Source organism: Anopheles marshallii, chromosome 2, assembly GCF_943734725.1.
Source record: "Anopheles marshallii chromosome 2, idAnoMarsDA_429_01, whole genome shotgun sequence".
Lineage (NCBI taxonomy): Eukaryota > Metazoa > Arthropoda > Insecta > Diptera > Culicidae > Anopheles > Anopheles marshallii.
In genome coordinates, this window is record NC_071326.1 from 65,507,042 (window position 1) to 65,523,181 (window position 16,140).

General features: G+C 45.3%; 1 protein-coding gene across 1 annotated transcript in view; it reads right to left on the bottom strand.

The window, feature by feature from the left end:
- The window catches only part of LOC128710514 (A disintegrin and metalloproteinase with thrombospondin motifs 1), a 63,662-nt gene extending 47,759 nt beyond the window's left edge, over window positions 1–15,903 (bottom strand). The window contains exons 1-2 of the mRNA XM_053805569.1: window positions 15,832–15,903; window positions 8,204–8,806 (exon numbers count right to left, since the gene is read on the bottom strand). Coding sequence (XP_053661544.1) covers window positions 8,204–8,806; window positions 15,832–15,903 — 675 coding nt within the window. The remainder of the gene's footprint in view (window positions 1–8,203; window positions 8,807–15,831) is intronic.
- Between the last annotated feature and the right edge of the window lie 237 nt (window positions 15,904–16,140).

Here is a 16,140-nt window from a genome sequence, read left to right on the forward strand (position 1 = left end):
ATCTGCCCAAGCGTAGGCCACAGCAATTAACCACCGTGTTACGTGCGTTCAGAACAAGGAAACGATCCCTGCCGTGGCATCGTATCGCCGCTGCTCAGAGTTATGCCATGCTCCGGCATGGCTTGAGAAGCGTGCTTAGCCGAGCTACCCGTGCTGATACGGATGAAGGTTGTCTTGCGCGTGTGGGCCGCAATCGCCATCGGCCAGAGCGGTTTGTGGCATGCGGTGGGATAATAACATGCAGCACCAATTCCGATTCAATGTCGGCCATTTTTAAGTAGCGCGTGTCACTTTGATGTTTTACAGGCGAAGAAACCTCACCGTAGTGACTGAAGTCCCTTTAAGGCATGTCCAACCGTTGAAAACAACAGCCCGCCCCGAAGGAGTGCTAGAATCGGTGCTTATGTAACGGAAACAGACCCAGCAGGCATTCAGACGGCTTCTAATCCATTCTAATCCATTCGCATCTAACCCCTGGGGGAAGAATTAACATTGCTTTGTTTGCTGCACCGCGTTCCATCAATCATTACGTTTCGCACTAATTCCAAACCTACCCGAAGGGGTATTAGAAAATTATCTCCAGCAAAACACCACAAAGTGGTATGTTCGCCCACGCACTCACCTGACCAAGTGCGCAAGTCATTCGGAACTGGATGAGTTGTATTGTTCCGCTGGTTAGGATTAAGAGCAAGCGTATGGACAATATCGTAACATTGCGCCAAAGTGGGTTTACCTTGGCCGAGAGAGTCGCCAGCAAGTGAGTGTGTCCTTCAAGGTCTTTGAGAAACATCTACCACCCGCCTTCCCTGACGATGTTCCGGTCTTGCGAAAACCCATTCCACAGCAAATTATCCTTTGGCACCTGCTTAGACTCGCGAGTTCCCGCCCCGATTTTTGACCAGCTTCACCACTTCGCTCTTGAACCAGCTCCAAGCAATTGATTTATGAGCAATTCTATTCAATTCTCCGTCCTGAGCAGCTTGACCAACGCGATGCAAAACTGTTGAATGGGCAAGAAAAATGGCAAACCTGTTCTACCGGGCGTTTCCTAGCCGCAGCCTAGGGTGTACTCACTCACATTCTAGTGGTGTATTTCAAGTGCTAAGGTCACCCAGCACCACGCCGAACCTGGTCGCGAGTCGAGTGCTTTAACAATTAGCTGGCGTTGGAGTTGTACCGGCGTGTGAGGTTTGAGTTTTGTGTGCTCACCGTCCGCCAAGACATCGGACACCGGATCACAAGGACGTATGTGGGAATCGTGCATTATTTATGGATGCACGCGGGCTCCTATGCGGGGCACCGGGGGAAATCGTGGCATAGAAGGCATCAGGAATGCTGTCGCCCAAGCTTAATGGACCCGCTGGTCGACGCTGTTGATCCAGAGGCGCACTACGTACATTGACTACATTGACACCTTCGTATAGGACTTCCCACTGTCCTACATCTAGCGCCAGCTTTGCATCAACTGTTAAATCGATTGCCAATGTGATTCTTTTATTGTTCCGTTTGTCACACACATAATGCTAGCGATATTTACATGCAGTCGTGTGGAAACAGCCCACAGCAGCAATGTTGGGCTGTCATAAGCCCTGGCAGAACCAAACGAAACGGAACCGATTTCGGAACCAACTCAATCATGCGTGAATCGATTCGATAGGACGCAAATGGAACCATTCCGCCGAGCACTGGGGGCCTTGAGCGGGTAGAGAATGCTTCGGTAAACCCTTCGAAAGCTTTCGCAAGGCGCATATTGCATGTCATTAAGGGGAGGTAGTTACCAGCTACATTACCGCGCAAACCGTATTTATTAGCAACGCAAACGACATCAACTGGATGGGGTAATGTATGTTTTTGGCGCTTGCTAATAATGTTTACTTTATACAGCTCGGTTCGCTTAGTGTGGGATTGGAAAGTTTGTAAGACGTACGACGGAAGTGGATCGTTTAGGAGCAGCTGGAAGTTGTGGAGTTCTGTCCGTAGTAAAGTGTTACGGTCTATTTGACACAGGGGGTCACATTTGGTATATTTCATATACAATGGCCATTTTTTAATTTTACGGAAAGAATCACCCAGTATATCTAATACGCAAATTATCTTCCTTAGCTAACCTCATTTACGTACCCGAATTAGCGAGTTTTGGACATACTTCCCAATGTTTCGTCTCAAAAAAACCCATTAAAACAGATTATCTGAGAAAATTGGAAACAAAGCCTTGGACTCTGCAAAATTAATCACACCCATCAAACCCAGCCCATAATATAGACATCTTAAAAATAGTCATCTCCGACATTGATGACAGTTCTTCCAACACCTTAAACCAACCGCTCAAAAACGAATGTCATCAGAAGCGGAAGACAAGGTCTCGCAACGCGGCGACTCATAATTTTCAATTCCACTCGAGAAAATCTGTCCACCCGTGTTGTATTTTTTAAGCCGACGCGTGGACAGAAGGTTACAATCAATCATTAGGTGGCGTGCGTACGTTCCTAGTAAGATCACTCGATTCACCTCCACTACTGGGGACCATTCATTTTCGTTAGCATCTTGACCGGTTCAACTATTTGGACTGGATTCGATTTTGATTTTTAATCACTGCACATCCATCAACAGCTAAACATCATCCCCTGCAACACCATGCCGCATGGACCGCACAGCGGATGGCATAGGCGTAACGGATCGCATCTCCGAGTCCTTGGCATTAATTCACCCGCGATCCACTCTAGATTCCCGGCACGCTGATGAAGATTGATGTTGTTGGGATTAAACCCCGGAAAGAAAACTGTATCCTCTCGCTCACTGGTTGCCGCTGGCTCGAGGACGAACTAGTTTATCGTCCGCCGATCGGGCGGAATGTATGCAATTTCCAACCGCCAAGCCTAACACACCAAAAACCGGAATCCGAAAACCCATCTCGCGCACTCGCGCCTTGCTGTTGAGACAGGTGTCCGGCAGAAAATTGGACCAATCGTCAACGGTGCGTGAGATTGTGGCGATTCACTTTTGCTTTCCTGTTTGCGAGCGGGGACTGAGCATTTTGGGGGGAAGCTTTCCAGATGGAAACAACAAGACGCGCATTACGAAAGCGAGGGGCTTGATGGTGGTGCGATTATGACATCGTGCCATCGAAGGTTTAGTTTTTCAGGCTTGTTTTTTTTTTGTTTTTGTTTTATTTCCATCGTTGCTTCCTTCTTCCGTCCGTTCCGTATTGGGGCTCCCGGTGGAATGCGTTTCCTCACTGGCTTACTGGCATACAGGGCCAGCGACATGGTGGCCCTTTCGTATCTCGTTTCAGGCGTGACAAAAGCCGACGAAGAGACAGTGAGAGAGAGAGAGAGGGGTTCAGTAGGCCATTGACATATTCGATGACAGGCAATAGGAACCGCTCGCATCGGTGAGACACAGCTATTTTTTATTTCTCCGGAGATCAATCGGAATCTGGAATTATGTCATATGCATTTTTTTTTAATTATGAAACACTTTACATGGCCACGAACAAGTAATGTTCAATCCTCAATCTTTTGACCAGCTTTTGAACAACTTTTTTGCAGCTCTGCAAATACATTTTGTCTTACTTCTCCAACATATCAAATGTCGCTAGGAGCACAATCGAGTTCACAAAAAAACGTCTGCGTCTGCTTCGGGCCCCTTGCAAATGAAGATCATTATCTCACATTATTGAAGCCCACAAAAGGCTATAAGCTCTCCTCCTTCCCGTGTTCCGATCGTGAGCTTCATCAAAGCGATCTCAAACCATTGCATAATGTCGGAAAATCGCCACCACATCTAAAGACACGATCCAACCGATCGGAACTGAACCCCTCCGAAAAGGTTTCCCCTTTTCTTGCGCCCGTCAACCACAGTGCCACAGTTTTTCCTCTTTTCTCTTTCAATTTCAATCGGCCATAAAACCACCATAAAAAAACGTAACAAACCCCCAAACCACCATCGAGTCAAACGACCTGGAGCGGTGAATCAATGTATCAATAGGATGGGGAATGGTTTAGCAAACCATCCAGTAGGTAAGCTTCTTTACGGTCTGCAAAAGGGAAAATATGGAAACGACTAGCAGACATAACAGTGCCTTATTAACGAGCCCTCAATAACCACTTTATAGGGGGGCCGTACTAAGTACAGGAAAAGCAAACAAGATTGCGGCGGAAGTATGTTACTAGCGGCAAAATAAATTGCCCCATCAAGACGCAGGCGAGCGCAGAGAGTGAACCATCTCATCAGTAACCGAGCAGGGACGGTTTAACTGAGCAGCTTTAACGTACAGTCATACGAAATTGGCATGCCACGGTGGGTCGCTTAACCACCAGCCTCACCATGAAGTTCAGCCATCATATCGTTTCAATCACACTGATAAATTTATGACAAATCTCCACTCCGTTCATCATCTCCTTGTCAAGATGGCGCAAATTGATAAGCCTGCGGTGTGTCCAAATATGGTGTAGTACAAACGGGGGATACGGGCCCCCAGTGTGTGTGTAAGTGAATGTAATCGCCCAAACACACGACGGTGGCTATCGGCCGACTGTTTCCGGGGAGGTGTCTATAAATGTTGCATGCTGAGGTTGCTGAGGTCTAATTTCATGACCTACTGGGGTGTGTAAGTGATACCGAAAGAGCCAAGATACGCTACTGAAAAGCTGCTCCCGCTGAGCTGCTGTTCCAAAATTGGTGGCTTGTTGAGCAGGTCGATTGTGCTTTCCTAGTCGCTCACAGTGTTGTAGTGTGCACAAAGTTAGATTTGGAATACAGCGAGGTGAGTTGAAAGTGTAGACAAAATATTCATGGTATTTTGGAAGTTACATTTCCTACCAAGCAGCATTGAAATGCTACATTTACATTAGATTACTATATTTTAAAAATACATTAACAATTAATGTTCATTTATTTCAATTAACAATGTAAGGTTGATAATTTTCAAGCAAAATTTAATTTTTCAAAATGAACTCATCCTTTATAAGATTCTCATCGAAAGCGAAAGAATAAAATTATGTTTTATACACATGAGTGATTTAATGCTGAACTTTTGCATTTCAAATCACTCATTTCATAATGCGATGGAAGGAAAAAAAAACTAATCACTTCAGACTGACAAAAAATATGGAAATGAACACACCAAACGGTTCGCATTCAGCAGGCAGCACCGATGGGTGACTCAACTCATTTGTGTCAAAAGATGTTTCGTGTGATTTATTTATTTATCATTCATTAAAACACAAAATTGTTTTAAAAATGATATTCCTTTGCTATGGCCCGATAATGATCTCAGGCATTGGTACGAAGCTTGTGCGCGAAGTAATCAGATCATTTTGCACCCACCGACTAAAAACAGAACAGAACCTACAACGCGTGATCTCACGGGTGGGTCTACGCCAACAGTCTTTGCGCATGGCGAAAGAAATAGAAAATTTGTGTTAAACCTTCCGTCGGTAATAAATCTTATCGTAGTAAAATGTTCCGTCTCCTCCAAAAACCCAAACGGCGCAGTAAATGTTGCGCCGGTAGACACAATGGCAAAGGCCTTCCCAACTGCTGATCCAAACCCATCGAGCGTAGCCAAAATCTGCATTCATATTTGTACACACACCGAACCAGCTGAAGATATAAGCCGATGCCACAGGACTTCCGTATGCATTAGTTTTATTTCCCAGCTTAACTTTACGCTGCTCCTATCGCGAATCGATTGATACCACGATAAGCTAAACGGCGGGTCAAACCGCCCGAAGGCCATTACCGCCATAAAACAAATATGTTTGGACACATACTGCTCGGCATCCAGCGGCGGGGTGATGCGCGCATCATCAATCGACAGAATAGGTTGTGATTCATTCGGACAATTTTGGGCTCAAAAATCGATCAACCGCAAAGTAGCGTAAAATTAGCATAAATGGTGTCCGAAACATTCGCGTCCTCAGCTTGTCTATCGCCGTGCTGGAACGCCCCGTTTTCGATGGTTCCAATTGTCAGGCTCAAGGTTCACGAACGGAGCATAGGACGCACCGCCCAAAAGGGCTAGGCCACGGTAATACGTTGCGAGTGTGATGGTTGAAATCAAAACATGTTATTTATTCCTTCCCGTACGGTTGGCGGCATTGTTCTACGGTGCGTCTCCGCTACAGTTCTAACCTTTTGAACGGAATCAAGCTACAGCATAAATCTTCCTCATGTTCAACACATCAGGTCGAAACAATGCGATATTAAGCTTTAAATTATCATTTTTCTTCCCCTCAACTCCGGGACACTTTAATCAACACCCTGAACACGGATAGAACGTAGCCCGCGGGTATGATTAGCGATGGAAGCAATAGAACGGCACAGGGAATGCAAACACTCGAACCCTCAACATACTGTTCATTCACTGCCCTTGTCTGCGACCTTACAGAACAAGCGCACAGATAGTAGATAAATTGGAGCGTATACTAAGAACTTGAGCCACGGTTATCCGTTTTGCTCGGAGCTCGGCAGCAACTCCCCCATTCTTCATTCGCTATCCATCACACCTGCGCAAATCGACAACGTACGGGACATGAGCCTTAAGCTACGATTAGGATCTCCAATCATGTCAGCTGCCCAGAACCCTTGCAAAGATCTCAACACACATGCACGCTCTAGAATAGATTGGTCCGGCAGGTCTTAAGACCCAATGCCCTCCCGAGCGTACATTTGTGAGCAACAGGTGTTGAAAATTGACATTTGCTCGAAGGAATTAATAGGTCCTGAAGTATGTCACCAGCGTGTACCTATTAGGTTCGATAATTTACACACCAACATTATGCGGTGCTCGAGAATTCCAAGCGGGATAGCTATTAGCGTGACATGGGTTAAGGATTTTTCATACTTAAAACACTTCATACCTGGTACATACTACAAAATATGGAGGCAAAACAAAAAACCACATACACACACACACACACCTCAAGATCACACGTAAATGACTCAACTGCTCTGCATGATGGTATCATAGAGTGATCCTTCGGCTGGCAATTGCTTCTAGTTAATTAAGCTAGAGCACCGGGCATGGTTAAGAACTATCATTATACACAGGGCCATTAAAGAACGGACCAGTTTTACATTGGTTTGGTAAAAACTGTTTTGTATCGACACGTACTTGAAAGCAATCGACACATTCCTAAGCCCATCTGTAGCACGGCACGGTTACCTTACCATCCCGTTCACTTGCCACCATGTGAGATCAAAAAAATTTTTTTGCTTCAACATTACTTCCAAGAAGTGCGATATACTACCACCGGTTAGTGATCGGGGCTCTCCAGTACAGGGTGGTTCGCAATGGATTCACAATCCAGTGCACGTTCAAGTTCGCAATGGAGGTGAATTGAATTATTTAAATTATAAATTAAATCAAACTATCCCCCCGCTTCACTATCCGAAAACAACGGCCCACCGTGCGCGAGTTGCGACTCAGAAGACAGGCCAACTGTCAAACTGGCGGCGACTTACGCGGCTGGTTTGAGGCAATGTTTTGCATCTTGGCAATACCGAAGTATCAGTAGCACGGGCGGAGCGGAGGGTCGTGTGAAACGATCGTTCCGGTCACAAACGGGTCGATATTTAGAGCAAAGTCACAAAGTGGAGTAGCTTGACGAGCCGTCCATACCGAGCGGTGACCTTCAGTCTAATTACATACGCGGACGGTATCTGCACGGTGTGAGTACCTACAGCGGGGAGGGGTTTTGATTGGAAGGAACAACGAGCAGAGTGTGCAATCGATCTTCGGGTTCTGCAGCTTGTTGTTTGCCGGGCAGACAGACATACCTTCGCAGGCGAAGAACAGCAATCGGAATTGTACATGCAATCTGTTACCGACCGGCTACGGAGCAGGTGTTGATACTGTCGAAATGCACCTAATTAGTATGCATAGTAGCTAGACGATCTAACAAATTGTGGGAATCTAGTAGACCATGGCTGCAAACAACGGAGCAGCTTTGAGAACAATTCACCACTAGCGCGCACCGCAACAATTCATGGCCGGAAACGGTATGCAAGATCTTCTCCATGGTCTTGCGAAGTATGTCCAGTGTTGTGCAAAAAAAAACGCAACCACAATCGCACCCACCCACATTCAATCAACCAAAGAAGCTACCAATCTTTTACACAAAGCAATTCATTAAATATCAGCTCGTGGCCGCTAGTGGGAGATGAAATATTTCAACATAACGTCTGCACCAATACGTACCTCGTCATGAATCTCCTCGTAAACCAGTCCCTGCGTTGAGTTGGGATCCGACCGGACGTTCCACATCCGTAGCGAGTGTGGCCCGCCCCGCAATAGTCCTTCCGTTTTGCGCAGCGTGAGGTTCACATTCTCACCGAACGCATCGAACGACACCCGATGCTCGTTAATGTCAGCTATGCTGACACCACCCTCCATGGGTTCCAGCGTGGTGGAATCATCAACCCGCTGCTGTTGCTGCTGCTGATCACTGTTCACCAGTGGACCCGCCTCTAGCGGGATCTGTTGCCGACCGGGGTCGCTTTCTTTCGGGGCGCCTTTCCGCTGCTGGCCCGGTTTCGCCACCAGCTCGCTCACCTTCTCGGTGAAGCGCACCTTGCTGAGGTCCTTCTTGACGTGATGGTTAGCATTGTTGCCACCGGCGGACAATCCGTTCGGTTTGGCCACCGACGAGGCGGCATCAATGCTTCGTTTCCGCCGGGAGCTTGCAAGGACCGGCCTGTTTGTGTGGTGTGTTAGCTTGACCAGCTCGTAGTGAGGTACCAGATCTACGTGATCAACGTGAAACACTTCCTGTAGCTGGGCGGAGGACATGTGATGATGGATCTGCAAAGCGAAGACGAAAATGTGGTTAATAAGGAATTGTGTTCAGTACTATTTTAGAAATTGGGAAGTGTTGTTAAGTTGTACGTCATCATTCAAATAGGATTCAGTGTCTGTTGCGAAGCGATCTAGATCAGATATGCTGACGTAAGCCTCACGGCTACACATTTGAATTCTATCCGTACGGTGAAATAGTTACTGCCAGTCTCTGCCTCCTTTCAAAACCGTTGTCACTCAGGCGCGCGAGCATGTACTTGCATAAATTATGCCCACAAACCTGATCCAGATCCAGCTTCTACCAGAAAGGCTTAAAGGCCTGATCGGTGGGTGTACAAAAGTGATCTAAAAAATATTGTTATGCGATTTCGCTCCCCGGCGCTGGTTCGATAAACGAGTGTTAATGGACCATTTGTTACCCATTCGGACGGTATCGTCTGACATTGCCACCGTACGGGCGCTGCTATACTGCCACACTATCTGCAGCCGCGGTAAGCGCGATCTACGGCGAGCTACAAATCCACCAGCGAATGTGTGTGATTGATTCGGTAACTTAGTACAATTGTTTACCGAACGCCGGGGGAACAGGTTGCGTTTACGGTCTGTAAATGTTTCTCCATACATTAAGTCTGCTTCTATGCGACCTTGCGAGCTGCTATCGCAACCTCGTGTTACCTGACCACGGTCTTGCTACAGACGCATGTTTGCACGCAGCGCGATAGACACGGTGCCATGCGAATGTTGTTTAGAAAAACATGCCCAACAAGCAGTTCCGTTTGGGCTTTTTTTCTATCGCCTATCACATATAGGATTTAGAGACTGGCAGCTTCAACCTGTCTGAGCTCTTTTGTTCCCAAGGCTTTGTTTCTGGCTGCAAAGACCAAATCTTGACTTCCCCGGGCTATAATCGAACCGGGGAAGTTAATTAAACGGACAACATTATTTTTGTGTTTCGCTCTGAAAGGAGTAGCACACCAGCAACATGCGCTTGCACTACTGTACACAGTGCTCGTTTCAGATAATCCCGGAAGAGTCCACACCACACACCCATCCATCGTGGTCGCACCGGAGATGAAACAAATGGGCGGATACACATACACACTCAACGCAGCATTCCCAGCGAACCGGGAGCTGTCGGCAGTCATTTGTCTTTATCAGCGTTGCGTGCACGTAACCTTCGGAATCCCATTACATCTTCCACCTTCCAGCTGGTGCGGCTAATGCAACGCACCACAGGCAGGTTGTGGAAAACACAACGCAAAAAATTGCAACCACTGCTCCGGAATTCAAGCCCCCCCCCCCCTCTCCCACCGGGGACAAGCCCTGTGGTAGTGTGAAAGGAATGGTGTTATCGATGCAAATTTTGCACATTGCAACTGCGAGTGCGGAACAAAAACATTTGCGCGCGTGAACGAAATGCTGTGAAACAAAAACATCTCGAACGGATGGATGGTGTGTGTGCGTGTGCGTGTTGGTTGCTCGAGCCATCGAGGTCAATTAGCGATCGGTTGGCCGGGATTATGTAAACACGAGAAATGCGCGATTCACTGTTACGGTGAGAGGAAATGAGTTCACGAGTGCCATGCCGTGGGCGGTAGGAGGGGAAGCGGGGGTTTTGACTGGGAGAAGTGTGCGTGCGGGTGGATTCCGCTTCGGATTTGTTGATTTACGCATCGAACCGCGTAAGGCGGCACAGTCCGAATTGATTTTACGAATAATAAAACGAACGACTTCAATTATGCATCAAGACACGAACCTCCGAAATTGAAGTTCGCGGAACAAATAATGAAACTAAGGAACTTTTCCTATCAAAAGCGTTATGTTTTCGAATGTGAAGAACGTTTTAACTAATTTATTTATTTATTTCAAATAGATACAACTCTCTCTTACTTAATACCATACAAAGAAATATATAGAAAACATAACCTCAATGGTTGTTACAATTTGCAACAAAATATAATTAGCCACCCGATTCAGCGATATGTTATCGCCAACGGTTATAAAACGGTTTCGAAACTGGTCGACAAGTGCACTGATAAATTGAACCTGGATCGACGTGCATCGTGACATAACAACTGCGCCTCCCCGTCGTGCCAATGCTGGGTACATGCAGCATGTATTGGCTCACAGTAGTAAAACAATCTGCAACCAGAGATTGTCCGGTGTGTAAACAGCTCCGAAAAGTGGGTCCACCATTTGCACACCAGAGCAACAGGTGCTGTGCATTAAGGATAAAAGAAATCTTCTTTTTGTACGGAGCAAAAAAAAAGAACGGTAACGGTTCCGCTTATTTCGTACGTCCAAGGAATGCCTCAAGACAAATTCGAATAACAAACGCAAACGACGTAAGCGGTGGGTTTGTCATACAAAAACGGAGCTCATTAAATATCTCCACTAAGGTAAGAGCAAGTGCAGATTCCGTACGGTGCCGGCGCTCGTTAGATTACGTGACGGTGGTATTTAGGTGATATCATTTGATACCGAACCAAGCGCACTAATTGGAGCATTTCTTTGCAAACTATATTTTCAAACTGTGCGTGAACAATGAGAGAGAAGCTCGTTTTTAAGTGACAAGGTTTTTTCAAGGTTGATCCCTTTTTTCACTAATATCTTAAGGTGCCTCAAAATTAAAAACATGAGTTCAATATCAGAAAACACTGCAATGAAGCTTCTCCCGGCAACATACAACGGCAGGCCTTCGAACCTTCTGTCGCGGCTTGTATTGTAGTAACCTAGACCCAGACCTAGCCGAGCCTCGACACGGCACTGGATATACTGCAAGCACAACCCAGCAAACGTACCGGTTTCTGGATGTCCTTCTCGCAGCTCAAGCTTGTTGCTATCCTTCAAGTGGATCTAAATTTGGGTACAATCTCCACACGCAAGTACGCGTGAAGTACGCCGTGCATCGGTGACAGTGGTCCGATGCAAGAAAAAAAGTCCTATGCGTTTAGCGTCCGAACTGCAAAGCATGGCAACTTTTGCAGTGCTATAAATAAATCAAATGTCTAGTTGGGTAAAAATAAACAATGGACGTTGCTTTGCCGTGTTAGAAAACCAGTATTTCTAAAATAAATTAGTTTTATTGCAACATGTTATAATCCATGTCTAGTAGAAGATTTATCTACGCCGTAATCTCCATCAGCAGTTTCCCCATTCAAATCAAACATGAAACGATCAGAACGTTCTCGCTAGCAACACAAATCAGACTTTGCGTCTCCAAATCTCACAGCTGGCCGCTAATCTGACTCGAAATGTTTCATTTTGTCACCGAAACGTTATCCAGATAATAAGCCGAACCGCTGACCGTCTTCAACCATGTCTGCATGTCGTGACTAACGCATCATCGTTTCCTGACGTAAGACTTCCGCCGCTGGTGCGTGAAAAGCGCGCGAAGCGAAGAGGTAGCAATCAATTACAACCACTGTGCTGCCGGGTGGACATAATCCGGTGACGTGTTTTCTTCTCCCTCTCTCTCTCTCTCGCTCTCCTCCGGAATGAAGGTGTCTGTGTCAGGTGTGCCTGTCATTGTGGCTCTTGATAACAACCCCCCTTGGGGCCGGGGTGCGGAGAAGCCTCCAACCACCGTTCTGGCCCTGCCAAACCATGTGACAAATGTAGCGAGACATTGTGTGACATCTTAATCCACCCGAGGGTCTAACTGACTGGCGGCCCACGGCCGATAATATCTACGGTGAGGTTGCACGAGATTGGGCCTGATCGTGAACCTGTAACACGAAACCTAGCATACGAAGGAAAGGGAAAAGCACTACGATTGCAATGGGCGTATAATTGTGGGAAAAACGGAAAACCAATCAACTGACCGATTCTTCGGCCCAACTCGCTGGCTTGGATTACTCAATCAAACAGAAGCAACAGAATAGATGAATGGGGAGAAAAAATAACAGTCTGGTCCATTGCTTCGGAGGAAACAGTGCACAAAATTGACAACGGGGCACGGTTGTCACGGTATGGTATTTATCGTCGAAATAGAATCATTAATTGGTCACCGTTACGCGATGGTTACGGGGGTCGGTACCGATGAAGCTTTATCGGTACGGTTTGGTAACGACATCCGTAAAAGGCGGTACATTTCACGATGACGAACATCGGTAAATATGTCAACGGAACCGTAGACACCCAAAAATGGGGAAGGGTAACTGCAGATGAACTCCGAAAAAACACCATCCTAAAGCATGGTTTGCGTTTTGCATCACGAAATAAATTTAATCACATAACAACACAACGAATGAGAAGCATTTGTTCGGTTATGTTTTTGCGAGTGTTTTTTTCACCTTAAATTATGTCTTGATGTGATAAGAAAGTAACAAATGACACGGAAATAATGAAAAAAAAAAACGATCCTTACATGGCTGTGTAAGTCCCAACACCGATTGCCTTGTATTGTGTCGCTTTCTTGTTCCACTTTACTCAGGCTTCCATCTAGAGAGAATTCAATTTCTTTCCCCAATTACGGTCCTGCCCGTTCCCACTACTAGGTCAAGATGTGAGGAAAAAATGCAATTCCCAATTTTTGCAAACAGATTATGTAAGATTCGTTTTTCGTCGCTCTGCCCCACCGATCCGTCATTTGGGGTTTTAGCGCTTTTACTTAACTCATACTCCTTACATCCATGATTATGTGGCTTGGTTTAATGCAATCGCTTAAATTAACTCCTTTGGGGTGGTAGAAATGTGGTTGTTAGTATAACTTTTTTCAGTTTCTTCATGGTTTATTTAAGATGTTTCTAATACTTTATTCAACCACCGGCAAAAAACTAATGTTGGGTGAATCGGATTCAAATTCATGAACCATTCAAGATTCATTATCTCAATGGAACTCTTCCGTTTTGTCCCTCGCGATTGCTCTGAGGATTCATGAATCTTTTGAGAGTCGATTCCAGATTTGAATTACTCCTCTCTACAGATTCATATGAATGACGCTTCTCAAAATATTCATTAAGTACAACACTATTACAAATTAATGTCGGATGAATCAGACTCAGATTCGTCAGTCTTCATTAACGTAAATCTTTTTTCCAAAGATTTGAGAACCCTCAGAGATTAATCTGTATAAAAATCTGTATCAGAATTCTTATTTCAGAAGCAAAACGAAAAAAAGCTTAAAAACTAGCCCGACGAATATATGAGAATTCATAAATCTGTAAAGATAGAGACAGTCGACCCTGTTGAAGCTGAATACCTTCTCAATAAAGATTCATTTAAATGACTCTTCTCAAAAGATTCATGAAACACAACAATAGTAAAAAGTGAATCGGAAAAGCTACAAAAGTAAAAGGAAAAGACAAGCTTTTTTTATCTTCCTGGGTTTTAGAGTTACTAGAAATTCTGAAATTTAGTCATTTAGAAAAAAATCAAATATGTTCGGATTATGAGCTACTCACAAAACATCATGGTATTTCTTTAGAATTTTTGAAGCTTGGAAATTTTTGTTAATAGTTTCTGAATAAAAAAGCATTTAAATGTAAATGCCCAATTTCCATGCCAATGAGTCAGCCCACAATAATAGAGCTTGAACATGATGTTAGCAAAGCATGTAAAGATTTTTTCTTCATCAATCAAATCAACATTCGAGTCCTGCTTGGTAAAATTGTTCACAGAATGCAATAAAACGCTAATCACCTAGTACCAAGAGGGGGAGAAAAAAAAAATTCTAAAACCGCCACCTTGTTTAATACTGGCCACCCTCATACACGTATCGGCCAAAAAAAAAACATCCAAACGGATCCAATTTCAACCATTTAACCCAAACTCGTTCCCCGGGCAGAACGGTGCGAACATCCCGCACGGCAAACAACCTGTCGCGGACAATGACAACTCGTCGGATGCGCGCGGTGATTTTTTTGGTTGTTGTTTCATCTCCAACCGGTATGTGCCATCGATGCTTAAAAAAAAGCCTCATCGATGACATTTGATCTTTTCGCCACCGCTCGCCATGGCACACTACAAAGGCGGGATCACGGTGTTCGTACTGGCCCCGAACCCGGTGCGTAGAGTGTGCAATGTTGGTTCCGATGTAAGATAATACGTTACCGATGATGACAATTATCATAAAGTTTAGCATTAGCGGTATTGATCGGCTTCTATATACTGGAGGTTCCGCCAGGTAACTGAAGGCGGCGACAGCTTTCGTTCGTCTGGAACTAGTCAAATCTACTATCGCTATCATCTGAAGGGAAGCATTGCGTTGTTGTGTTGTTGAATATTGGCTGAATCGTATTCGGAACAATCAAACTGGTCAATCACTGTACGTAATCCGTAGTATGCATTCGAAACAATAGCTGCAAAGCATGAGCTTTTGACTCCTCGACTAGCCGTAGTGGGTTTAGTAATCAAGGGGTGGTGAAAAGCGTACAATCGGAAGGTAGCTCATTTACCAGAGTCTATAGTTTCCGCTAGAGCGGATGTGAAAGGAAACGTTACGATCGTACCCCACACCAGTCACCCAACTCCTCCAATACAATTGTAGTAGGAAATATGGCTACACGAGTGAAACGGTACACAAAGTAAGCCCACGAGCATGGCGAACAATGGACAACCGGGGCAAGTGTTGCTGTAGTCCTCAACCATGTGACGTAGAACCGCTACGTTCATTGAGTAAAGGTTGAAACGAAATCACACCTCACCGTCTTGAGGCGCAACAGGTTTCAGCTGTCTGTTGCACTTTACCATTAACCTTCAGCGTAGCTAACGAAAAGGAAAAACAAATCTAACCGCCACAACTCACAATGAGTTGCCCAGCAAATTTCTCAGTGTGCAAAAAAAAAGACGTGGTAACTTTACACAACCACCATAAACGCTGAACTGTGTCACACGAGTTCCAGCCGTAAGCCGTAACCAAGAACTTTACAGGTAGCTACTTCAATTTCCTTCTTCGCACTTAGTTTCCCTATTTCCGAAAACAACACGTACACTTATTGGATCGTGACTAATGCTTAACAATCTCCAGCGAGTTTCGTCGCTGGACTGATGCACTTCCTAAGTCCCATAAGAAGGTGGCATATACTTACGTCTGGCATTGCGGCACTGTAGGTACATAGTAACGTCCATGACGCTGCAAGGTAGAGTCCAAGCCGCATCATTTTGTGACCTGAACGGCAATCTGGAAAAAAGGGGGGCGAGAGAAAACAGAACACGACTTTAGTAACAACGACTTTTGATCACGACCGTACCGCCGCCTTGTAGCATATTATGTAAACAGTTATAACTGTAGGTTCTAGCGTTGCGAATAAAGTTACTCACAACTCCGCAGGTTCGTTCGTTTCTTTTTCCTTTTTGGCGGCAAGTTATCGACTGTTTCATCACATATCTTAAACTCG